The sequence below is a fragment of the Macroventuria anomochaeta genome, assembly GCF_010093625.1.
Source record: "Macroventuria anomochaeta strain CBS 525.71 unplaced genomic scaffold BU25scaffold_3, whole genome shotgun sequence".
Taxonomy (NCBI): domain Eukaryota; kingdom Fungi; phylum Ascomycota; class Dothideomycetes; order Pleosporales; family Didymellaceae; genus Macroventuria; species Macroventuria anomochaeta.
The window spans coordinates 301,183-322,839 of NW_022985364.1; the positions used below are offsets into that span (position 1 = coordinate 301,183).

Sequence of the window (21,657 nt, forward strand, 5' to 3'; positions counted from 1 at the left end):
TCGGTTAGGAGTCGGATAGCAATCGTGTGAGTAGTATGAGGAAGAAACGGTTGGTACGGTTCTTACAGTCTCGTGTCGATATTTTTGAGACAGGGTTGAGCGCACAACCTTATGTTTTTTAGCCAGCGCTGTCCACGGGATCTTATCGCATGGTATCATAGAGTCTATCTCTTCAAAGGCAGATTTCATAGTCATTGTGGTGTTGAGTAATTGTACAGTGAAGTATGGGTACAAAAAGGTGGTTCGGCGCATTACGCGAATCCGCGCATTACGCGCACGGACACAGTAACATTGTCAAAATATAACCTTGGTTCAACTCTCGCGTCTACCATGGAACAACAGTATATTCAACCACTACGTGCGCACCTCTTATTCTACACATATTAAAAATCAGAAGGCCGCAGTAACAATATTCTCATGTGAAAAGTGCCGTGATGCCCACTTCCTGTCCTGTCTCATACCTCTCACAGTACTCACATCCTGATACCCGAAGCGCGCAGCGCCCGGAGGTGAGTACACTACTACTTCGTCATCAACACATTCGGCTTACTTCATAGTGCTAAGCTTTTGCGGTTGCCGCATATGCTGGCGCAGATGCAGGACCGACTCTTCACCTTCACCTTCACCTTCACGCCCGTTAGCGTGGGATTAGCGAGTAGCTTCCCTCGCTGACCCGAAGTGTCCTCTCAACACCAACCTCAAATTCCCACACCCTCGACTGGCACACTCACGCCACTCTGAAACTGTCACAACGGGCACTGCAGACGCTCTCAACACCATGCCTGTCCTCAATCTGAACTACAGGGGTGTTACCTTGGAACTGCGTTTGCCAATCGTCACTCACTTAATCAAATGCTTCAAGCAAATCGAATGCAAGCCAGAAGTGTGGATGTTCGACACGGAGGCTCTGGACGTGTTCTACAACCTCCGTCGTCACCTTGAGGTGTGTGAGTTCGAATTTGTGGGCGCGAAGATAGTGGAAAGTGTCTGCCAATCTGCTCCAATTGTGGGCCGGTCGAAGTTTCAGAGCTACTTTGAGAAGGCACTAAAGGAGGTCGCTGAACAGCTTCTGGGCGGCAAGACGGTCTTGAGTGTGGAAGGATGTCCCAAAAGTGCTCGGGGCTCAGTGCTGTGCAAATTTGTGAAGGCTCTGGATTGAACCACAACACCGATCTGATAGCCTTGAAATAATGTCGAGATGATAGAATCGCGGGAAAGAGACTACAGTATCCGGTGGTCTACTCGCTCTCACATTGGATTGTGTTGCAGCGTGGGCCACTGTAGAATACTGATAGCTACGGTGAACGATAACGTAGGACTATCGGGTCGATGTAATACTGCGCTGAATTGCTATCTAGCTGGGAGATGACGACTATATACCTGACCTTAGGCCAGTGACCTGTCTCACACTAGACTAGGGTAGTCTGTTAGGGGTACAGTCAAACCTTGTACAGACCGACCGATACCGCAACAGATTGTCGGCACCAGCACAGAATGGGTGGGTACCAATAGAACAAAGTGACGAGTACGAAGAATTTTCATATGAACATTGCAATACACTTGCCCATGAAGCATCCGGAGACCGTCACGGCCCCTTTTGGGAACGTGTCTTCTACCTACGAGGTGACCTGTTGTGACTTCTGGTCAATCAAGAAGGTGTTATGGAGATGCAGCCGTGTTGATAAGGTTGGGATGGCTCTGTACTATCAAGCGAAGACCACAAGAGCTGCTGATGTATATGTAAGGTCCTGCACGAAAGAACAGATATTCTTTGGCTGCAACCATAAGTAGAATGTGCGTGCCATGGATGCTCCTACTTATCACTAGATCTCAATGATTCCATGACCTGGAAACCTTGGGATTGTAACCCAATGTTGGTAGAGAAAACGATGACATTGGTCGCCTCGCTAGTGAGGGGAGGAGACAATTTTACTTCCCTTTGGTCCGCAACCCTTTCTCAAACCAAAGTCAAAAGACCCCGCCACGGCTGCCCGAATCCAACCACAGGGTCTCCCGATCTTGCATCAATCAGGATAAGGTAGTCCGAGGACGTTCTGATCAAGACGTTGTTACGGCGATATTAACGATTCATGGATGCTAGGATTACGACCTATGTATTTTACCAACCAAGTCTCGACAAGAACATCATTGTTGGAAGACGTGAGTGTCAGTGCTAAAGATGTGTGTATATCGAAGTACAGGAACGTTTTCCTGGTTTTACGATCATCTTTCCATTCTTTCAATATGTTGGTATGCTCTCTCCCATGGCTCGAGGCCGCACCTGACCTTTCGCTTCACATAAATATATCACCACCTTCCTCTCTAAAACCAACTCACAAAACTCTTCAGACTTCATGTTCGGCTAGCAATCTTACTCCAAATCTTTGATATGTGTCTTACTCTTCAAACCAACGTCAAAAACAGCGCTATCCTGGCACTACCTCGAGAACTGCGCAACCAAATCTATCATGAGTGGCTACGTTCCACACCGAGCATATGGACCCATTATCGTTTGAGTCCTGATGGTAGCTCCGTACCCGTAGAGCTGTATCATCGACATGTTGCGCGGGATCCCGACGCTATGCCTTCCATAGGCCTGCCGCCATGGCTTCTGGCATGCAAGACTTTCCTGCAAGAAGGCATGGCAGAATTTGACTCCGTCTTCGATTCGACCATCGGCCCGCATTATGATTATCTGAGCAAGAAGAAGCGCGCAAAGCTAGTCGAGGTGCGTCAGCTGGTCAATCCCGCCTCGAGAGGCACCTTGACGATATCGATCGACACCCTGTCCACGTCCGACAAACCTACATACGACCATGGAGCCTGTTTCGAACTCGGCGAAACCGGAATACGCACGATCGATCACGTTCTCCACACAACGGTAGTAGAGAGAGGAGAAAGCCTTTGGGTGATCCGTCGAGAAAAGCTACACACTTTGCGCGTGAAAGCTGCGTTCGTTAACGTATGCACCTACTGCCAGCGGTACATCAGACGCTCAGAAGGACCGGAGGTATGGGAGCTTGATCTGAGTTCTTTGGAACACTATGAAACCGATCTCGACGTCTTCGAGCTCGAGGTCACTCATGTCGATACGAAAGCTGTTAAAGGTGGCTACGAACATTTAGCAAATTGTTGGGATCGGGCTCAAGGAGCTTTTAAGGAGGAAGTAGAGCGGGTTGGCAAAGTGCTTACACAGGACTATCACGGAAACGTTCAAGTCAATCCAACATCAACTTCGCCGAGGACTACGGTGTTTCGGTTCGAAAAGTCGGAGGAGTGTAAGCTCGCTCAACGGAGCCTGGAAACAAGGCCTCGTTGAGGTACCTCCAAGGGACTGAAGCGCAGTATAAAAGGTAAGAAGAGGAACCTTCCGGCAGTAGTTATTAGACTATAACCCAGTCTTACAAGAGCAGGGAAAGGAATGGGAGCGATCAGGGGCTGCGACGAGAAGCCGCGGAAGCGAAATAGGTAAGGGCGAGGATGGCAGTGGTGGCGCGTACTTTGGTGCGGTCGAAGTTGGGATTGGAATTGGAATTGGGTAAGCTGGAGGATACTGTTTGGATCAATGAAGATCCCCCGTGGATTTTGAGATACTCTGATCGCGGTTGCCTTCACCTTCACTTTGTTAGCGCGTGGCCCTTACTTGTCCTTCAACTTACCTTCCCCCGGTCCCACTTCGCATCGACCGTCCCCCATCACAAAGTATTCCAACAAAAATTAGCAGTCGAAATGGTAGACACGAAGCTGACTAAATCCTTCATGGAGGTGGTAAGTTCAGGTCTTGCATTTTTCGCGATCAATACGCTTACCAACGCGAAGTCCAACCCTCCTCCCGCAAGCTTTCCGCCTTCGGTCGCCTCCACCACATGCAACTTCACCGAGATACCTCGAGAGTTACGAAATTCCACATATCACCATCTTTGAAGCGCTACACCTGTCGTGAAGACCCATTTCGAAGGCCGACCAGTGGTGACGCGCTTCCAGGGTTACTGAACATGACTACGACTGGATGCTCCTGCAGGCCTGCCATCTTGGCTCTTGACCTATACCACACTTCTCCATGAAGGATCGGAAGAGCTACGCTGCAAGTCCACAACGACTGTCTGGCCGAATCACGGACGCGTTGAGGACGAAGATTCCCACACCACGTTGATTTACCCTACAACGAAGGACGGTCAAATTTACTTCAGGGTCGATACGATGACTATCGCGCAGAACGATCTTCACCTTGAGAATCGCTTCACATCTTGGTTGTCCGATCTTGTTGATAGCGAGCAATTCTGAGTCGCACTCGGACACGCTTCAGGATTCGCACACGGCGAGAGGACCAGATCATGGTGGGGAGTGAGGGTACCAGGAGCATCAGCACGTCTGTGAACGTAGGTTTGCGAAGGTTTAGCGAGGCTTTGGAGGAGATGCCGATAACGTCAGTTCAATTTAAGCAAGGCACTTGCATCTTGTTGAGCAGGACATTGAGCGCCAGTGCGACTACATCTGCTGTTTTCATGGTCTGGAAGCAATGTTTAAGACACCCAAGAGCTTTTGGTATGTCGTCGGAAAGGGGGCGGTGTCTATTTTAATCAGTGAAAATGCTTACCTTGGACTTTCACTTATACCGCAGAACCTCAATGGTCCAAGATGCTAACATTCTTAACAAGCATACCTTTTTCTCCCAGTTTTGCACTCGTGCACCACGGACCGTGTATACCAACCCTACCAACGCACTACAACCTTACAATGACACACACCTCTTCTTTCTTCACGTCTCTACCGCGTGAGCTGCGCAACCAGATCTATGAGCACTTATGGGAAGACACACCAGTCTTAGGCCTCAAGTACAAAGGTACCTGGATGCAGCTCGGCTTCAAATGTCTCCGGCCGGAAGAAGAAGAACACCACACTCTAGACATTCCCTGCTGGCTGCTAACGTGCCAGGCAACATTGTGCGAAGGCCTTGATGAGCTAAAGCGCATGTCCATCTGGGCAATTGGGCCCTTCCACGAGCCGGAAGAAGATTTTAGCTCTGCTGACCATCCACAAAAATGGATGTCCAAGGGAAATACGGAGCTTCTGAACCCAGCCACGACAGGAAAGATGACGATCTGGATGAACACCCTGGCTGTCTGGGATCGATCAGAGCTATGACCATGGCAGATGCCTGAAGTCAGGAGGCTCATCATAGACACTGATGCTGTCAACATGATTCACACCTTACGCATTAAGACTGCCATTAAACCTGGCTTTGACACCACGTTCGATCCAGAAAAGGTGAACCTCCACATGCAGGCCTTCGACAATATCCAGTTCCGACTACGTAAATTCGAGGTCGAGTTTACGTGTGTCGATATGTACTGGACTGGAAAAGCTCTGAGCATAGAGGGCTGGAGGCGGATTCAGACGCAGTGTGAGAACGAGGTGGGGCGACTGGGCAGGATGTATGTAGGGGGCAAGGGTGTGCTTAGCGTGAATACTTGTGAGGCATCTACCACGATGCTGTTTACTTTCTCGAAAGCTGATGTCTAGAGTCTCGATGAGATGGAGTTAGCATGAGTGGAAAGCTGCCGTGAGAATCGACAAGGCCACAAGATGTTCTCCTGCACGAATAAAAACTCTCGGACCGAAATTATTACTATAGACATATTGTAGAAAATGATGTATTGAATGAAAATATGGGAGCAAGTCCACGATGGAGGTTAACATGACATGGTTGTGAACCTTGGAATGGTTATGTCATGGTCGGCGCGTCGGCGGTTTGGCAGCTGCCACCGATGGCCGTGGAACATCCTAGAGCTCCGCGTGTCCGTCATTCATCACTTGCCTCAACTTCAACAATGGCGTCGCGCAACAGGTTGGTAGCCTTTACGGCTTCCAGATTACTTCGAGGTTCAAGGCCACTGGCTTCCAGAGCAGCACCGCTTGCTGCGCTCTTGAACGCCCCTTCCACGCGCCACTTCTCGCAGCTAAACTCTAACTCCGCCTCATCTTCGAACCCCGCCAGCATCTTCAATCTGGGACAGCTCAACTCACAGGCTGGACCTCCCTCATACTTCGACTCACATAAGCGGTTACCAACAAATACTGTTGTGCGATTCGTACCACAGCAGACAGCATGGATCGTCGAGCGCATGGGAAAGTTCAACCGCATACTGGAGCCTGGTCTAGCTATCTTGATCCCCTTCATCGACCGGATAGCCTATGTCAAGAGCCTCAAGGAGAATGCGATTGAGATCCCTAGTCAGAGTGCCATCACAGCAGACAATGTCACATTGGAGCTTGACGGTGTGCTGTACACCAGGGTGTTTGATGCTTACAAGGCAAGGTAAGCACGGTCAACGGCTCTATGATAGGCGCATATACTGATGATTACTAGCTACGGCGTCGAGGATGCCGAGTACGCCATCTCCCAGCTTGCGCAGACAACAATGCGTTCTGAAATCGGTCAGCTTTCGCTCGACCACGTTTTGAAGGAGCGCGCCAACCTGAACGCCAACATCACCGCCGCAATCAACGAGGCTGCCCAGGACTGGGGTGTTACCTGCCTGCGTTACGAGATCCGTGACATCCACGCCCCCGAGCCTGTCGTCGAAGCCATGCACCGCCAAGTCACCGCCGAACGATCCAAGCGTGCCGAGATCTTGGAGTCTGAGGGTCAGAGGCAGTCCGCTATCAACATCGCTGAGGGAAAGAAGCAGTCGGTCATTCTGGCGTCTGAGGCGTTGAGGGCCGAGCAGATCAACATGGCAAGCGGAGAGGCAGAGGCTATCCTGCTGAAGGCACAGGCTACCGCCAAGGGTATCGATGCTGTTGCGCAGGCTATTGAGCAGGGACAAGGCTCAGCACAGAATGCCATCTCGCTGCAAGTTGCCGAGAAGTATGTTGATGCTTTCGGCAACCTCGCTAAGGAGGGCACAAGCGTCATTGTCCCTGGCAATGTTGGTGACATTGGCGGCATGATTGCCAGTGCAATGGCAATCTACGGAAAGGTCAACGAGTCGTCAAAGAGCACAGCGACAAAGCTGGTCTCAGGTGGCTCGCAGGACTCTACAGGAGCTGCCAAGAAGATTAAGGAGCTTGAGAACCGTCTTAGCGAGGCAGAGAATGGCGCAAGCAGCGTTCAGGATGAGATCAACAAGGTTATGGACCAGAGGCTGAGGAGGTAGATGGATTAAAAGGGTTGAGATTGTTCAACAGGATACGACACGATTGTATATTATACCATGCTGTACCATTAGCAAAAGTCAGCACGCAAGCGAAGCATTGGGTTCATTGGGTATGGCTCTAAAAGCGCACACTTTCAGCTCGATTCTCTATGTCTATAACTAACTCATCTACTTTACCAACCTCCTCACAACATCAGCAAGCAACTTCGCAACCTGCTCCCCGTCTTCCCAAATCCAATCATGCCCACCCTTCAAATCCCTAACCTCCAACACCCTACTCCCCTCCCCAATATCCGCCTCGCCATCTCCCTCCTCCATGACGATCCCCCATCCCTCCCTGTCAAGCGCAACACACATAACATCCCTCTGCTGCCTTTCAATCAACTCATCCTCATAGCTATGCGCGAGCACCATCAACTTCCCATTCTTCCACTGCCTTGTCCCGAACTGCCCAGCTACAGGCGAGACATCACGGTACCTGTACTGATCCTCGCCAAAGGCGCCGGCGATGAACTCGTAGTATATCTTGCTAATATTCTCTGGGCAGGTAGGCGGGTTATGGTTCTGCAGCAGGAGAGGGATATTGTATATCCCACACAACAACACCAATCCCTCTGGTCCACCGTGCACTTCTCTCTGCTCAGCTTCGCTGAGACCAATACCCGCCACATACTGAAGCAGCAGTGTTGCACCGCAGCTGTGCCCCGCGCCCACCCAGCGCTTCATTCCATACTGATTCGTCAGGAATCGGAGCGCGGACGCAACGTCGCGCACGTGGTCGGGATGCGTTGCGTTGCGCGAGGCGTCCGAGGGCGAGCTGGGGCTTGTGGGGTGCGAGGGGTAGGGCGAGAGGCGGTAGTTGAGAGATGCTATGCCTGCAAGTTTGGAGATGGTGCCGGCGTGGGGGGTTGTGAGGTGTGAGAGTGTGGGACCAATGCAGTGCGAGTCTTGGGTTGGGTCGCGCCAGGCGCCGCCGTGGACATAGCTTTGTTATGTTAGTATTGATCTTGTGAGTGTGAAGCTTGAAGCCGGTTTCGGGGGTTAGGGGAGCTTACACGATCCATATTGAGGAATTGGGGTCAGATTGCTCAAGAGGGCGGGGCAGCCATATGTCAAGGGTCTGGAGGGGATTTGAGGGATCCGCGTAAGGGACTGAAGGGATACGTTTGGAATGTTGTGTCATATTGCGCGGGGAGAGCAAATGCTGGAGATTATTTGGTGGAAGGCGGGGTGTTCATGTACGACACGACACCTGCATGGTGGAGACAGAACTGACTCAGGGGTGATCAATTGTTCTCATTCAGTCTTGCAACGATGCTATATTTTGGATCGTGTCCAACCTTTTTCAGCGCTTCATCATCATCAAGAACGTGATGAGCGATTACTATTACTTCCAATTCAAATCGAAATCCAATCCTAGGCAATTGTACTAACCGGCGCCAATTGCCATGCAATGCAATGCAAACCCAAGGTATCTTAAGGACAGTGGGGCGTCAACTGACAGCCCTGTTCGAAGTAACAACCAAAGAACTCCTCGCCACGCAACATGCGCGACGCGAGTGCACGATGCAGTGTGCCATGTTTATCACGTGCGACATCAAAAGCTTGATGCTATGACACGCTTACAAGAAAGCGGCAATGAAGGCACCGAAACCGACCATGGAGCCAGCGGCAACCTTGAGGTTGGCGGCGGCACCAGGAGAGCTCTGGGAAGCACCAGTGCCAGAGGCAGTAGAGGAGGCACGGCCGGTACCAGAAGCAGATGAGCCAGAGCCAGATCCTGTGGCGCTGGCGCTGTTGGAGGCAGCGGCCGAACCAGAGGTGGGCTCGTTCAGGATGATGGTGGTGGAGTTGTTGGCGCTGACAACGAGAGTGCGGGTGGAGTTACCGCTACCGGCGACGGGGATGGTGTAGATGCCAGGGGCAACAGCGGGAATGGAGGCGGCAACGCCAACGCTGGTGTCAGCGGCCGGTTGGGTAGGGATAGCAGTGTCAGCGGCTGGCTGGGTGGGGATGGAAGTGGCAGCAGCGGGCTGGCCAGTCACAACACCCAGAGAGTTGGTCTGCTGGAGGAAGCTGGTCTGAGGGAAGGGGTCGACCGAAGACTGAGCAGTTGTTAGTATTGTGGGTTGATGTACCATGGAGAGATAAACATACAGACTGGGACTGGGCGAAAGCCGCAGCGGCGAAAGCAGTGACAGCGAAGGCGGTACGCATTTTGATATCGTTGGTGTTGTTGATTTAGAAATTAACGATTGATGTCGACTTTACGATAGGTATAGACGGCAAAGGCTCAGTACTGTAGCGATAGTAAGTGATTGATGGAGGAGCAGATCAGCCTCCAGCAGGACCAGCGCATTTTATAAAGCGACGCGTCCCCCAGCCCAGCTCGGAATAACAAACCCCTGGTTGGCAACGCCACGGGCAACCATTGACTGCGCTAACTCCAGATGTTTTCGATACCCTTGCTAGTGGCCCACTCGCCGAGAATAGCCACCACCCAGACGTCCAGTGCGTGCGCATCCCTTCCATTCGTGGCCCAGACGTTTGTTCACGCGAATTTTCTGTTGAATTGCACTCGTGTTGACTAAGATTTGGCATGAGTCGAGGCGATGGTGAAGACGAAGCGTGTGTGACTTGGTCTCAGAGGTTGCTGTGCGATCGGGTGAGTCTCCGTGAGACGGCAGTAATGGACTGGTGGCTGGTGGTTGCTCGCCACCTTGGTTTCAGGCCCAGCAGCAGTTCAGCCTCTCGGGTGGTTCCACACGCAGCGAACACTGCAGGCATGTTTCTATGGAGATACGGAGACGAGAGCACGTCTTTTGATGTCATGATCGTTCACCTATGGTTTTTGTCGGGCTTGCCCTTCTCGTCTGGAGCTCCGGGAGCGACTCATCACCCGCCGTGCAATTTCTCTTCCCCAGGCCAATTTCCCGCACAATCGATACCAACGGCATGCAGGTGTCAGTCCCCCACGAGGGCAAATGTTTCGCAGCTGTCAGAACGCCCGATACCGACGCGGCCAATACATCTCGCAGCCAGCTAGCTAAAAATAAGCGTTTGCCTGGCGATGTCTCGAAGATTCGTGAACATGTGTCGTGTTTATGCGGGTGGGTCCACCGTTTAGATCGTAGCGTAGTGGATTCTGGAGCGGGAACAGCTGCCGGAAACAAGATGGTGATGGGCCGTGTGATCGGAAGATCGCAATTGTTCTCCAGGACTCCTTTCCCAGTGATGCAATGTTCACTGTTGAAGCTGGGAAGACCTTCACATCTGTTGCTAAATACGACATTCCTTGCTGTCAATCCCCCTATCGAGATTTTCATTGACAAAGTGTGGCCTGAATCCTCAAGCATGAAATTTGATTGAAAGCGCGCACTGCTATACCAGCACAGACAACGTTGACATATATACAGCGTACTCTCGTGCCATCAAATTAGAGGCTCGTTTGAAAAAGTCAACAGGTAGCCTCGGAGGACCTGCGGTCACTGGATGATTGGCACAGACAACAGAAGGCCTGTGGTGCACTTCTGTCACACGACTGGCGTTGTCCTTCGAAGCGGAGGGGCGGCACTTAACGTTCTTTTCCTCGAAAGAAAGCTCTCAAAATTCGGATGTATTGAAGTCGCAGCAGGCGCCAAACCAGTCGCGAAGTGCCCGCATCCATCACAACGTTAGACCCATGAGGCAGCTATTACCTATACTTTGCAGAATTGAAGTCGAGCGGAAATTCAAACTATCACAGCATGCCATTGGCGTCCGCAAAGATTCATCTTGAGATGCTTGGGCCTAATGCATCAGTCCCAGAGTAAGCCGTGGCTTGGATCTGAGATCAGATCTTAGTCGTGTTCTGTCGTACCCAGATATGGCCAGAGGAGATCTCCGTTGTCAACTGCCAACGGGACCCTTTGATCATCCGTAAGAGACGGGTTCATCAAAGTATCCGATGACATGTTCTGGTGCAAGCCCGCGATTGGTGAAGACATTGGCGCCTGAGCTAAGGAGTATATTGGCTCATCGCTGTTCGAACGCTCACCTCCAGGTACTGGTCTTGCTCTGAAGTCCACCTCGACCGCAGCTTCTTGACGCGACAGTGGAGCATTTGGTTCTGTGATGCTTCGGAGCATGCTGCGGATGTCTTCGACGTATATGCTGAATCTCGGGAAGTACCGAAGCAGGCGAGCCAGAGTTTTGATGAAGACTGTGAAGTATCGTTGCGCTGTTGCCGGGCTCATGGTGAAAGCAGGGCTGTCACGATGGCACGCGTACAGCATGGCGCACGAAGCTTGATATAGTATGATGAAAACCGCGGCGTAGCTGACATACAGCTCATTACCTACGAGTTGATATGTCGTTGCAATTATTTCACCAATTGCTATGGCATGTTGGAGGCACTACGATTGCGCATAGACCACCAGATGGGGATGTGTTGGGTTGATGACCGACTCGTGGAGGGCTTCACGGTACCCAGGGGCCAGTAGACGATACAGCTCACAATGGCAATGGTGAAAGTAAACGTGAAAATTGACAAAGGAAGTCCTTTCCAGTGAGAACGCGCGGTGCTCGAAAGCACGAGCATTGAAGTGGAATTTTGGTGGAAGTGAGTCAAAAACATTTTGGGACCCCTCTTCAAATTTCTTAAACTGTGCTAAAGATAGCTCAGGACTTGTTGACGATTCAAGGTGCACCTTCGCGTATCTGGAAAGCATGTTAGCTGGGAAGATGTCGATGTTAAGTCAATGTTGCCGACTGGAGTACTCGGTTCCGGATGTCGAAAATGCGAAGCATGAGGGCGGAGTGAAACTGCTCAGAAGGTGGTTTTGCCTTGTAGTTCAGAAACCTGGTCTTGATGGCAGTATCGGGCTCGAAGTACCGTTCATGGCAAGGAAGCTGTGTATGTAGAGAGGCGGTCGGTAAGACAAGGTACTCCTGATCGTTCATCAGCACAAGTGCGTACCCAAGAAGCCTACAGAGACATGAGTCTTGGCCGGCCTGAGCTCTTTGAATAGCAGTCGCAACCGCAAATCTACAGTCACGTACTGCTTACAGGTGGACACTTACTTGTATACCTCCAGCACAGAACCTGTCCACCGTGAATATGCACCAAACTAAGCGCCGCCGGCGTTACTGCTCCAGGAACGGTAGTTGTTGATTCTCTCTGTGTAATTTGAGGTGGTACGCCATCCTAGCTGCAAGTGAGATTGTAGCGGTGTGGACCGCTGTAGAATACTGATAGCTACGGTAAACAATAACGTAGGACTATCGGGCCGATGGAATACTGCGCTGGATTGCTATCTAGCTAGGAGGAGACGACTGTACACCCAACCTATAACACACTAGTCCAGGGTAGTGGTCAGGGGTGTAGTCAGACACTATACGGACCAACCGATACCGCAACAGAGATGAAGAAGAATGTCCTGCCGCTTTGATGATTACAACGGCGATTGAAATCTAGGATCATCAGTACCTCGGCATGATATGGTTTGGCCTCTCCAAGACTCTCGAGCACTCTTGACTCAGCGATCTCGATCCAAGGTTTTGCTCAGTCCGTGGTCTCCTTTGATGACGATAGAAACCGTGGAGCAGCGCCACAGATTGCAAATAGAATCACTGGTGGTAAGCTCCTGGAAGAGTACTGGCGGAGGATATCCGATCGATGGAGAAAACTATATATCGGTATCGGGTAGATGAACTCGGAGAAGGCGTCGATATGCTGCTTTCCAACAGCTTTGTCGCAACCGAGTACGCTAAGATACGTCAGCATGTTGACGACGAAAAACCATTGCAGTGAACTCACTTATCAATTATGGCTTGCTAACTCGAAGTAGGGAGGGGTCAGGGGCTTGATCGGAGGATATATATGTGGGCTTCTCCACGTGCTAGACCCTGAACCAGACCTTCACCACCACTCGGAAGCCACGGACATAGCAGAGGTCAGATCAACGTCACTGTTCTGTCTAATCTCTTCCCTCTCCACCACTATTCTTCTTCTCAATTTTGGCTGTTCCTTAACGTGCACCCATCTACAAGCATCACCAGCATACTCAGCTTGACAAGGCGATTAATTGGATACCCACATCACGTATTCGCCCCCTCCTCTTCTCATAGTTGCCTATATGGGCATATTTCTTTCCCAAAGGAGGGGGCCCAATACTTTTGCAAGCACCGATAGCCGGTAGCCTATAAGCTGATACACACCTGCAAGACAGGCAAAATGGAAGGCCCTCAGAACAGCGCGCGCAACACTTCGCTCGACGAGAAGGTTCCCTATAGCAACGAGAAGGATATCGATTCTACGAAAGATGCTGTATCCGTTGATACCGATGCGGGCTCTTGGCTTCCAGCAGGAAAAGGGGATGACTATCAGCAAAGCATTTTAGTACTACCGTAAAGCCGTGTGCTGGTCGATCTTGATCTGAGTTGAGCATCTCAAGGCTGCTTGTTCACTCCTTACTGATGGTTTAGTAGTGTTGGTCAACATCATAGAGTCTTATGATATCCAGCTCATCAAGGCGTTCTATGCGTTCCCTCAGTTCAACAAGAAGTACAGCTTTCGACTTCCGAACGGCACTCATCAGTTCAATGCCAACTGGCAGTTGGGCTTGACTAGCACAATTTTGCGGATTGTTTGTGATTGTCTTTGCCAACGCTTCCCTTGCCGAACGCTTTGGGCCTCGGAGAGTGATGATGGTGGCATTCGTCTTCCTTGGAGGTTTCATCACGATCACATTCAACGCACACAGTATCCCAATGCTCTTCGGTAGCGAGCTGCTCTAGTAGGCTCTCGTTCCCCACTTTGAGATTATACAACCCTGACCGCTTTTAAAAGCGCATTAACCTGGGGTATCTTCGCAGCGGCAGCACTTACTTATGCCGCAGAAGTCGTTCCTACCTCTCTGAGAGGTTACGTTACGACTTAAGTCAATCTCTGCTAGGTGATGGATTGCATCCTCTCGACCGGCGTCCTCGAGGCACCTTGCCAATTCAGTCTCATCGCAGCAATATAAAAAGGCCGACCTTTTTGACCCTGGGGTCCTAAAGGTTATATACACCGCAACAAGTCTGACTGGTCTTTCCGGATACCATTCGCTATCCAGTGGGTCTGACCGCCGTTCTTGATCGTTGCGACCTACTTTATTCCTGAGTCCCTATGGTATCTCGCACGCAAGGGCCGCAACGATGAAGCCAAGAAATCGCTTGATAGATTTGTTGCTACCCCAAGGAATGTCATCAACACGAAGCATACATTTTCGATGATTCATCACACCATAGAGCTTGAGCGCAGCATAAAGGTTGGTGGCTCTTACCTCGACTGCTTGAAGGGCACCAATCTGCGCCGAATAGATATCGCTACGGTCCTCTGGGCCTTCCAGATCCTATCCGGTTTTGCCATCCAGAAGTACACAACCTACTTCTTCACGCTCGCTGGTCTGTCTTCCGAGAACTCATTCGACATGTCCATGGGCACATTCGGCATGGCATTTGTCGGTACCTGTCTGTCATGGGTGCTCCAACTTCACAAAGGCCGCCGAGCCATATACCTTTAGGGCCTCATATGCATGCTGCCCACCATGTGGATCGTTGCAGGCCTAGAGTACGCTCCAGATACACCTCTAATACGAACATCAGATGGGTCCAAGCTGCTATGCTGATGATCTGGTTCTTCATTTACGGTAAGCTTCCTACATATCCTTACCCCAAAACATACTGGCAGCCTTCAGAACGCACAATCGGTCCCATACCTACGTCATCGCCTTCAAAGTCGGCGCAATTGAACTTCGCTCCAAGACCATCGCGCCCAGTCGTAACGTATACTATATTCTGTCGATAGTCAACTCTGGTATCTCGCCGTACATGCTCAACCCTAGTAAGTGGGGTCTCAAGGGCAAGGCTGCGTTCTCTGGAGCGGTATTCACTGTGTGCTTGATGGTGTGGACGTATTCCAGGCTACCGGAGACGAAGGGATTGACACTTGCGACATTGGATCACTTGTTCCATGAGAAGGTTTCGGCGAGGAGGTTTAGGGGGGAGGCGAAGCGGTTCCAGTAGTATGCTTGAATAATGGAAAGGGATAACGGAAGAATGGAAGTGCAAACACAAGAAAAATCCATGGGCTCAAACAAAAGAGTACCATTGTCTCTCTATGTCTATGTGCTTTAACATTCTCTCTTTGGGGACCGACACACTGAAAACGGCTAACCGGCATTCCATATGAGTCCACAGCAGTCCAACCGTCCAAACTGTCCATTAGTTCTCCACCTCAGACCTCTGGAACCTAATCAAGAAGGTCCATAACATCATTAGAACTCCCCTTACCCTTCGAGACAGGAGAGCTCGCGAGACCAAGACCAAACGGGTCGTCAGAGTCGAGGTCCATGGCATTACCCGTACCTTGCTTCTGGCTCGTCACACCCGGTTTTGGTGTCTCCCACGGCGCAGTGTATGTCTCACGCTTTCTAGCAGCGAGCGCCGTCTTGACGCGGTACTCGACGATATCTTCCTGGATGGCCTTGACTTCCTCGTTGCTGAAACCGAGAGTGGGGTATATGTTGTAGAGTTCGTCACCGGGTGGGAAATACTTGTTAAAGAGCTTGTGCAGACGAGTTTGCTTTCCGTCATCGGTCTCGGTAGTAGAGTGGGCGTCACGAGAAGATGGAGTGACTGGAGCGGCTGAGGGGTGGTCTCGAGGAGGGTTGGGCCGGCCGTACTTTTGGTACAGGATATGCTTGCTGAACGTATTTGAGCCACCCTGGAGCTCATCCATGCGCTTCGCAGCGGCTTTACCGGCTACTTCGGCCCTTACTGGTGGCTTCGTGGCTGGGCGAGCTGTAGTAGGCCTGCTGGTAGAGGCACTTGGAGCGAAGTAGCCGAAGGAAGGAACAGAGACGTGCCTGTTGTTTGTGATTAGTCTCCACTTTGGCCTACTAGCCACTGAGATCTTACCTGTCAGTAGCTACCCGGCTGCCGTTATCTATACGCGCCTGTTGAGCGGAAGCGTCGTTTGCTGGCTTTGAGTCCCAGTTGCTGTCACCGAGACCAGGCATATTGATCGGAAGAGGGTCAGAAAGTTGAGATTATCTGACTGTAGGAGGAAGAGGTAGAGGAAGCTGTAGATGATGATCGTAATTTTAGGCTACGAGAAGAAGAAAGTAGCGTGCTATCTCGAAATGAAGGAACGCATATAAAAGACGAGGTGAATGTGACTCCGATCTCGTGCTATAAATCGAAGTTACATTACAGCTTGCACGAAGACACAAATTGATAACTGCTTCTTGTGTATGCATTTTCAATGGTCTTGTTTGCTGTCAGCATATGACCATTCTTTGTGCCTCTTGAGGCTACATACCTCATATTGCTCAAGTTGCCTCTCCGACATTGCTAGGATCCGCAACACCTGTGACAAATCCCATCCCAGCATCTGCTCCTGGGGCTTTAATTACCCCCAAATGCAGTCCATCAGTCACCAGTTCTCCTTGGTCCTTGTCGGCCCCAACGTTTTCAACATCATGCGTCACCTGGTGTTCGAAACAGACCTTCACCTGCGGAACTTCCGAACAAGACAAACTACTACAGCGCATGGTACATCCCGTGTACGCCGTATCCACCCAAACAGTGAGCTCTTCGAGACCGGTCCACCCTCGAGCCATGGGTATGTTGTTGGCCGGTTTCCATCCGAGATTACACTGACAGTAGTTTCGTAGGCATCGCGCATGCGGTCCACAGTAATCTTTGTTCAATACTCCGCTGCTTTGGCACTGACTGATGGAGCAAACGCTGCTGCCTGCGGTATCGTCGTTGTTGCCGGAATCGTCCTCATCGTCATCGAAGGGATAGAATTGTTGCCCCGTGAGCGTGTTCGTTTTGCCGTTATTGGTATTGGAGAGCTTCCACCATGGTATTGGCTTCTTCGGCTTCTGTAGGTCGGAAGCAACTGTGACAGATGGTTCAGTGAGATCATTCGAAGCCTACCGTTGTGTTATGCGTTTAAGGTCTCTCGATTCGGCGTTGCGCGCTTCAAGGCTGATATGCAAGGCGTGTGGTACTTTCAAGACAGCAAGTAGGGTAGGTGAGAGCTGCATAACTACAGACGGGTGGCAGAAGCTGTAGAGATGACTTGGAAGAAACTGGAAATATTATCAGCGTCCAATCGGGGTATACTGATTGTGAAGGAATGAAGTGGGACGTGACGTCTGGAATGGAGGGCAGGAGCTTGTGATATTCAATGTGACACAACGGACAGACTCCGGTCTTACATATCTGCCTTATCGTCCATCGTACCCCTTTACACCACCCTTTTCAGGTCCACTGGCTTCGCCCTTGGCCGTTTTGACTGCACCTGCAAACGCCGCAGTAATTGCAGGGAAGTCAGTGCATACGCTGATGAAGTCGAAGCCCCTTTGTGCGTAACCTTGCGCCTGCTGACCATCCGCACAGTAGATGCCTACCTTCTTACCCGCTTCATGTGCTGCCTCTTGAATCTTCTCGATGGCGTCCTTCAACTCCTGGTGCATTTCGCCCAAGATCGGTCTTCCAATATTATTGCCCAAGTCGAAAGGCCCGATGAGCAGACAATCAACGCCCGGGATTGCAGCGATCTCCTTGACAGATTCAAGCGCTGACTTTGTCTCGATCTGAACAATCGTTTGAAGTGAGGAATTGGCGTTTGTAAGGTACTCTGTGAGCGCTTCGCCAGTGAAGGCATGAGGCGAGAAGGGCGACCCAAAACCTCGGTTTCCTTCGGGTGGGAACTTCGCTGAAGCAACAAGGCGTTTTGCGTCTTCCACTGTGTAGATCAAAGGAACAACGATGCCGTGAGCGCCCGCGTCGAGGGCACCTGTGATTGTATCAGTCCAGCCTTAACGAATCTCAAAACGATGTGCGGCCCATGATGGCACTTGATTACTGAAGAATCTGAAGGGTAGGTAACATGTTGCAGATTGTCATATCTTTCGCAGTTGATGAAACTCGACTTACGCTTGACCATCCAAGCCTCATTGGCAGGAATGCGAACTATGGGACTGACGCCTTCGCGGGCTATGGCGATGACGGCTTCATGCATCTCTCCATCTTTTGAAAATCAGTCCACTGGTCGTCACTTCGATCAGAAATGCCTACCATCGATGTTGCCATGTTCACAGTCGACACAGACCCAGTCGACACCCGAACGGGCAATTGCTCGAGAGTGGTTAGTCCCAGGTAACATCTAGTCAGGAAAGTTAGTGTTGATGAAGTCAACAGTGAGATGGAACCTCTGACCTGCCATCCTCCGAAAGCCGGGCCTCCCTTCTTGAAGGCCTTGTAGATGGTGCTTGCTTCTTGAAGAGTATTCATGTTTCTGATGCTGAAAAATGGTCGTAGACTCGAGTTTGTATGTGTGATCTTGAAGGCAAGTACTTTGGTGACCGATGTTGAGCAGAGCGTCTTTCTTAAGGAAAGAGCCATCGTCATGCTTCGGAAGTGCAGCCACCCCTCTGTAGGGAGCTACCCCACGTCTAACTTGCGCTAGTGGATAACATCACCCCGAGGTCCATCCAGGGCGTTGTAGGGCGTGATTGATGACCACACAGTGACCTCTGTGTACGACAGTACTTCAATGTTTGCTCACAAGTATCGGGCGAGTACGCTGTCGAACGCCTCCAGATCATCATCTCTGTTGCATGATTACACACATCCATTTCGAGCCGCCAAACATCTGGGCCTACGACCGTTCTGCTTCGTCCATCAACTTTGTGACTTCTTCCTCCTTGAAACGGTGCATGAGCTTCAGCGATGAGGTCGTCGTTTCGGTAGCGCTTGCTTTGTCGATGTGGATCTAGACGACCACTCAGGTACTCGACAGTCAAAGTACTTCAATGCTAGCTTACCACCGGAGTATCAAATTCGTACACATCTTTCCACTTCTCCTGGCCTGGCTCCATGACATTGATTTCCTGATATTGCAGCGGTCTAGTCTTGTTCACATTCTGCACCACAGCTTTCGCGGTGTCACAAAGCCCACAGGGACTCCGAGTGAAGAAGGTGATTCGACAGTCAAGCAGACGAGACGTAGCACGGAACATGGCTGATTGATGCAGCAAGCAATGAAAGTGATCGTTCAGAAGCTCAGGCGATTGGACATGGAAGACAAAAGCGGAAAACCGCAGCAGCTTCACCGCCAAAATAGCTGCATCGTTATCGATAAGCAATTATGACATGTGCGGCCAACGGGGGGCTTTGCTTCTGGAATATTCCGCCTGAGCATAAATCTGGAGAAGACACCAACGCACGCTGCGACGGAAGCACCCGCAAAAACACTCGTTACACCTCCAATCACGCTCCCTAATCATGGCGAAAAAGTGCGTTCACAAAGGCTGCGGCAAGACGTACGAGAACGAAGACGACGAATGCGTGTACCACCCTGGTCCGCCAGTCTTCCATGAGGGGCAGAAGGGTGCGTACCACGGAATCGAAGCTGTTAAGAACGAGCCCTAAGCTAACATATGCTCACAGGCTGGAAATGCTGCAAACCACGCGTTCTGACATTTGACGAGTTCCTTGCAATCGAGCCTTGCACAAAAGGGAAACACTCAGATATAGATGACACACCCGAGCCTGAGAAGGTCGAAACACCTGATGTCCCCAATGGAACCTCTGTCAACCTTGGATCGATGTCAGAGTCGCTGCCGGCACCTGCACCTCGTCTGCCCGCCGCCCAAGCTGCGCAGCGGACAGCAACCCCTGCCCCACCACCAGAGTCTGAAGACGATGACCCGAATGCAACACTGAAGGAGGGCATGACTTGCAGGAGAAAGGGCTGCGGAGCGACTTTCGAGGGCGGAAACAGAGAGGGAGAGAAGTGCGTGCACCACCCTGGTGTGCCCATTTTCCACGAGGGAAGCAAAGGGTACAGCTGCTGCAAGCGGAGGGTGCTGGAATTCGACCAGTTCATGACCATGGAAGGCTGCAAGACAAAAGACAGGCATCTGTTTGTGGGCAAGGCGAAGAAGGAGGGCGAGGAGGAGAAGGTCGACACTGTTCGGTAGGTCAACACATACAGCACAAGCACCAACCAGGAACTAATGACACAACAGACACGACTTCTACCAGACAGCCGCTACCGTCACCGCCTCTCTCTACCTCAAAAAAATCGACAAAGCCAACGTCATTGTCGACTTCCAGCCCGACCACGTCAACCTCGACCTTCGAACGTCCGACAGCAAGCGCTACAACACTAAGTTCCCGCTGTTCGCGGGCATCAAGCCAGAAGAGAGCAAGTTCAGGATTCTGGGCACCAAGCTGGAAATGACCCTAGCCAAGGCGGATGGAGCGAGCTGGCCAGTGCTGCGCAGTGACGACAAGTTGACTGGTGAGATGATCCAGGTTGGCAGGGCAGGAAGGGCGTAAGATAGGAAGTGTTACACGACGAGACGAATTACGAAGTTAGACAAAAGATCAATCAATCAACAGAACCAACACATGTCAAATCCGGGCTTTCATTGATCTCTTTGGGGTGACCGCAATCTCGCCATTTCTCCCCATTTTCAGCATCGTGACACTTTGGAGTGTCAGCATACCTACCACTTCTCAACCGCCGGCCTGGTATCCAGTTCCCACGTGAAGTTTGTCGCAGGCTGTGTGTGCAGGTACCAATAATCATTCGCAATCTACAAAACGATGTTAGTATTCTCATACTCATATATTCAGCACTTGTAATAGAGTAAGAACTCACCCCATCAGAGCTCAACTTCGCCTCAGGCCCTAGATCCTTCAACCACTCCTTCGTCCTCGGGATATCAATCACGCCATCAATAATCGCATGAGCGACATGAACCCCCTGCGGCCCAAACTCCTTGGCCAGACTCTGACTTAGAGCTCTGAGCGCCCACTTCCCCGTCGAGAAACTCGCGAGTTGGGCGCTGCTCTTAATACTCGCGGTGGCGCCGGTGAAGATCAGGGTGGGCGGGTGCTCAGACCCTGCTTCCTTCGCCTTGAGAAGTAACGGGAGGAAGGTCTGGGAGAACAGGATGCCGCCGAGTGCGGATACGTTGATGGATTGCTCGAACACACTGGCGTCGGTTTCTAGGAAGGGTTTGCGCAGGAAGCCACCGCTGGCGTTGAAGATAGCCGCCGCGGCGCTAACGTCATTGCCGAACTCTTTCTTGATCTGTGCGAGCGCGTTTTGAAGGGATTCTTGAGACGATACGTCTGTGGAGACACCGAGAGCTTTTCCACCGCTTTTTTTGATCTCGTCGGCGAGCGATTCAAAGTGCTCTGGTTTGCGTGCGAGGAGCACGACGGGGTAGGTTTTTGCGAATTTGCGAGCTACCGAGGCACCGGTTCCGGGGCCGACGCCGGCGATGATGGCGATGAGTTTGGATGTCATGCTGATATCTTCTTTGTTAGTGTTTTGGTATGGCCTTATGGTGGAGAGGTGTTCGGCTATACCCGCAAGTCGTGAAGAAGCCAGAGTCGGAATGTTGGTGCTTTTAAGGTCGACTTGGAGGCGCTTTATATAAAT

The 21,657-nt window shown here is 51.2% G+C and overlaps 10 protein-coding genes across 10 annotated transcripts; 4 read left to right on the forward strand and 6 right to left on the reverse strand.

Annotated features, from left to right (window-relative positions):
* Window positions 1-2,389: 2,389 nt before the first annotated feature.
* BU25DRAFT_475058 (uncharacterized protein) lies at window positions 2,390-3,469 on the forward strand (the record flags this gene model as incomplete). Its single annotated transcript, XM_033710922.1, has 1 exon — window positions 2,390-3,469. The coding sequence occupies one exon, from the start codon at window positions 2,390-2,392 to the stop codon at window positions 3,317-3,319; it is 930 nt and encodes a 309-aa protein (XP_033566170.1). The 3' UTR covers window positions 3,320-3,469.
* Window positions 3,470-5,804: 2,335 nt separating this feature from the next.
* On the forward strand, window positions 5,805-7,337 carry BU25DRAFT_383452 (uncharacterized protein). Its single transcript, XM_033704283.1, has 2 exons — window positions 5,805-6,319; window positions 6,371-7,337. Exons 1-2 carry the CDS (start codon window positions 5,832-5,834, stop codon window positions 7,158-7,160), a joined length of 1,278 nt encoding a protein of 425 aa, XP_033566171.1. The 5' UTR covers window positions 5,805-5,831; the 3' UTR covers window positions 7,161-7,337.
* BU25DRAFT_136883 (alpha/beta-hydrolase) lies at window positions 7,245-8,405 on the reverse strand. The gene is made up of 2 exons (XM_033700564.1): window positions 8,216-8,405; window positions 7,245-8,145 (listed from the first exon to the last, which is right to left on the reverse strand). Exons 1-2 carry the CDS (start codon window positions 8,341-8,343, stop codon window positions 7,329-7,331), a joined length of 945 nt encoding a protein of 314 aa, XP_033566172.1. The 5' UTR covers window positions 8,344-8,405; the 3' UTR covers window positions 7,245-7,328.
* Window positions 8,406-8,782: 377 nt separating this feature from the next.
* On the reverse strand, window positions 8,783-9,262 carry BU25DRAFT_317327 (uncharacterized protein; the record flags this gene model as incomplete). Its single annotated transcript, XM_033702211.1, has 1 exon — window positions 8,783-9,262. A coding segment is annotated over one exon (480 nt), but the record flags the coding sequence as incomplete, so codon positions are not given.
* A 4,112-nt stretch (window positions 9,263-13,374) lies between these two features.
* On the forward strand, window positions 13,375-15,209 carry BU25DRAFT_427934 (uncharacterized protein; the record flags this gene model as incomplete). The annotated part of the gene is made up of 10 exons (XM_033708475.1): window positions 13,375-13,422; window positions 13,541-13,547; window positions 13,629-13,755; window positions 13,841-13,936; window positions 13,990-14,063; window positions 14,202-14,260; window positions 14,306-14,665; window positions 14,708-14,754; window positions 14,790-14,833; window positions 14,875-15,209. 10 exons carry the CDS (start codon window positions 13,375-13,377, stop codon window positions 15,207-15,209), a joined length of 1,197 nt encoding a protein of 398 aa, XP_033566174.1.
* A 146-nt stretch (window positions 15,210-15,355) lies between these two features.
* BU25DRAFT_475062 (uncharacterized protein) lies at window positions 15,356-16,204 on the reverse strand (the record flags this gene model as incomplete). Its single annotated transcript, XM_033710923.1, has 3 exons — window positions 15,356-15,435; window positions 15,477-16,051; window positions 16,104-16,204. The coding sequence occupies 3 exons, from the start codon at window positions 16,202-16,204 to the stop codon at window positions 15,356-15,358; spliced, it is 756 nt and encodes a 251-aa protein (XP_033566175.1).
* A 1,218-nt stretch (window positions 16,205-17,422) lies between these two features.
* Window positions 17,423-18,363, reverse strand: BU25DRAFT_331445 (2,4-dihydroxyhept-2-ene-1,7-dioic acid aldolase-like protein; the record flags this gene model as incomplete). Its single annotated transcript, XM_033702400.1, has 3 exons — window positions 17,423-17,994; window positions 18,135-18,227; window positions 18,276-18,363. 3 exons carry the CDS (start codon window positions 18,361-18,363, stop codon window positions 17,423-17,425), a joined length of 753 nt encoding a protein of 250 aa, XP_033566176.1.
* Window positions 18,364-18,733: 370 nt separating this feature from the next.
* On the reverse strand, window positions 18,734-19,294 carry BU25DRAFT_136974 (uncharacterized protein). Its single transcript, XM_033700565.1, has 2 exons — window positions 19,025-19,294; window positions 18,734-18,972 (listed from the first exon to the last, which is right to left on the reverse strand). The coding sequence occupies exons 1-2, from the start codon at window positions 19,217-19,219 to the stop codon at window positions 18,859-18,861; spliced, it is 309 nt and encodes a 102-aa protein (XP_033566177.1). The 5' UTR covers window positions 19,220-19,294; the 3' UTR covers window positions 18,734-18,858.
* On the forward strand, window positions 19,025-20,918 carry BU25DRAFT_383466 (chord-domain-containing protein). The gene is made up of 4 exons (XM_033704284.1): window positions 19,025-19,178; window positions 19,235-19,590; window positions 19,650-20,178; window positions 20,231-20,918. Exons 2-4 carry the CDS (start codon window positions 19,485-19,487, stop codon window positions 20,541-20,543), a joined length of 948 nt encoding a protein of 315 aa, XP_033566178.1. The 5' UTR covers window positions 19,025-19,178; window positions 19,235-19,484; the 3' UTR covers window positions 20,544-20,918.
* BU25DRAFT_406511 (NAD(P)-binding protein) lies at window positions 20,618-21,614 on the reverse strand. Its single transcript, XM_033705298.1, has 3 exons — window positions 21,585-21,614; window positions 20,869-21,530; window positions 20,618-20,803 (listed from the first exon to the last, which is right to left on the reverse strand). The coding sequence occupies exons 2-3, from the start codon at window positions 21,520-21,522 to the stop codon at window positions 20,714-20,716; spliced, it is 744 nt and encodes a 247-aa protein (XP_033566179.1). The 5' UTR covers window positions 21,523-21,530; window positions 21,585-21,614; the 3' UTR covers window positions 20,618-20,713.
* Window positions 21,615-21,657: the final 43 nt, after the last annotated feature.

Bases quoted from the DNA above. Each gene is read 5' to 3' on its own strand.
- BU25DRAFT_383452 (XM_033704283.1), top strand. From the start codon at position 5,832: ATGGCGTCGCGCAACAGGTTGGTAGCCTTTACGGCTTCCAGATTACTT. The intron at 6,320-6,370 runs GTAAGCACGGTC...GATGATTACTAG, and splicing joins TTTGATGCTTACAAGGCAAG to CTACGGCGTCGAGGATGCCG.
- BU25DRAFT_136883 (XM_033700564.1), bottom strand. From the start codon at position 8,343: ATGACACAACATTCCAAACGTATCCCTTCAGTCCCTTACGCGGATCCC. The intron at 8,146-8,215 runs GTAAGCTCCCCT...AACATAACAAAG, and splicing joins AATTCCTCAATATGGATCGT to CTATGTCCACGGCGGCGCCT.
- BU25DRAFT_136974 (XM_033700565.1), bottom strand. From the start codon at position 19,219: ATGTTCCGTGCTACGTCTCGTCTGCTTGACTGTCGAATCACCTTCTTC. The intron at 18,973-19,024 runs GTAAGCTAGCAT...GTGGTCGTCTAG, and splicing joins ACGAATTTGATACTCCGGTG to ATCCACATCGACAAAGCAAG.
- BU25DRAFT_383466 (XM_033704284.1), top strand. From the start codon at position 19,485: ATGGCGAAAAAGTGCGTTCACAAAGGCTGCGGCAAGACGTACGAGAAC. The intron at 19,591-19,649 runs GTGCGTACCACG...ATATGCTCACAG, and splicing joins CTTCCATGAGGGGCAGAAGG to GCTGGAAATGCTGCAAACCA. The intron at 20,179-20,230 runs GTAGGTCAACAC...ATGACACAACAG, and splicing joins GAGAAGGTCGACACTGTTCG to ACACGACTTCTACCAGACAG.
- BU25DRAFT_406511 (XM_033705298.1), bottom strand. From the start codon at position 21,522: ATGACATCCAAACTCATCGCCATCATCGCCGGCGTCGGCCCCGGAACC. The intron at 20,804-20,868 runs GTGAGTTCTTAC...ATCGTTTTGTAG, and splicing joins CGAAGTTGAGCTCTGATGGG to ATTGCGAATGATTATTGGTA.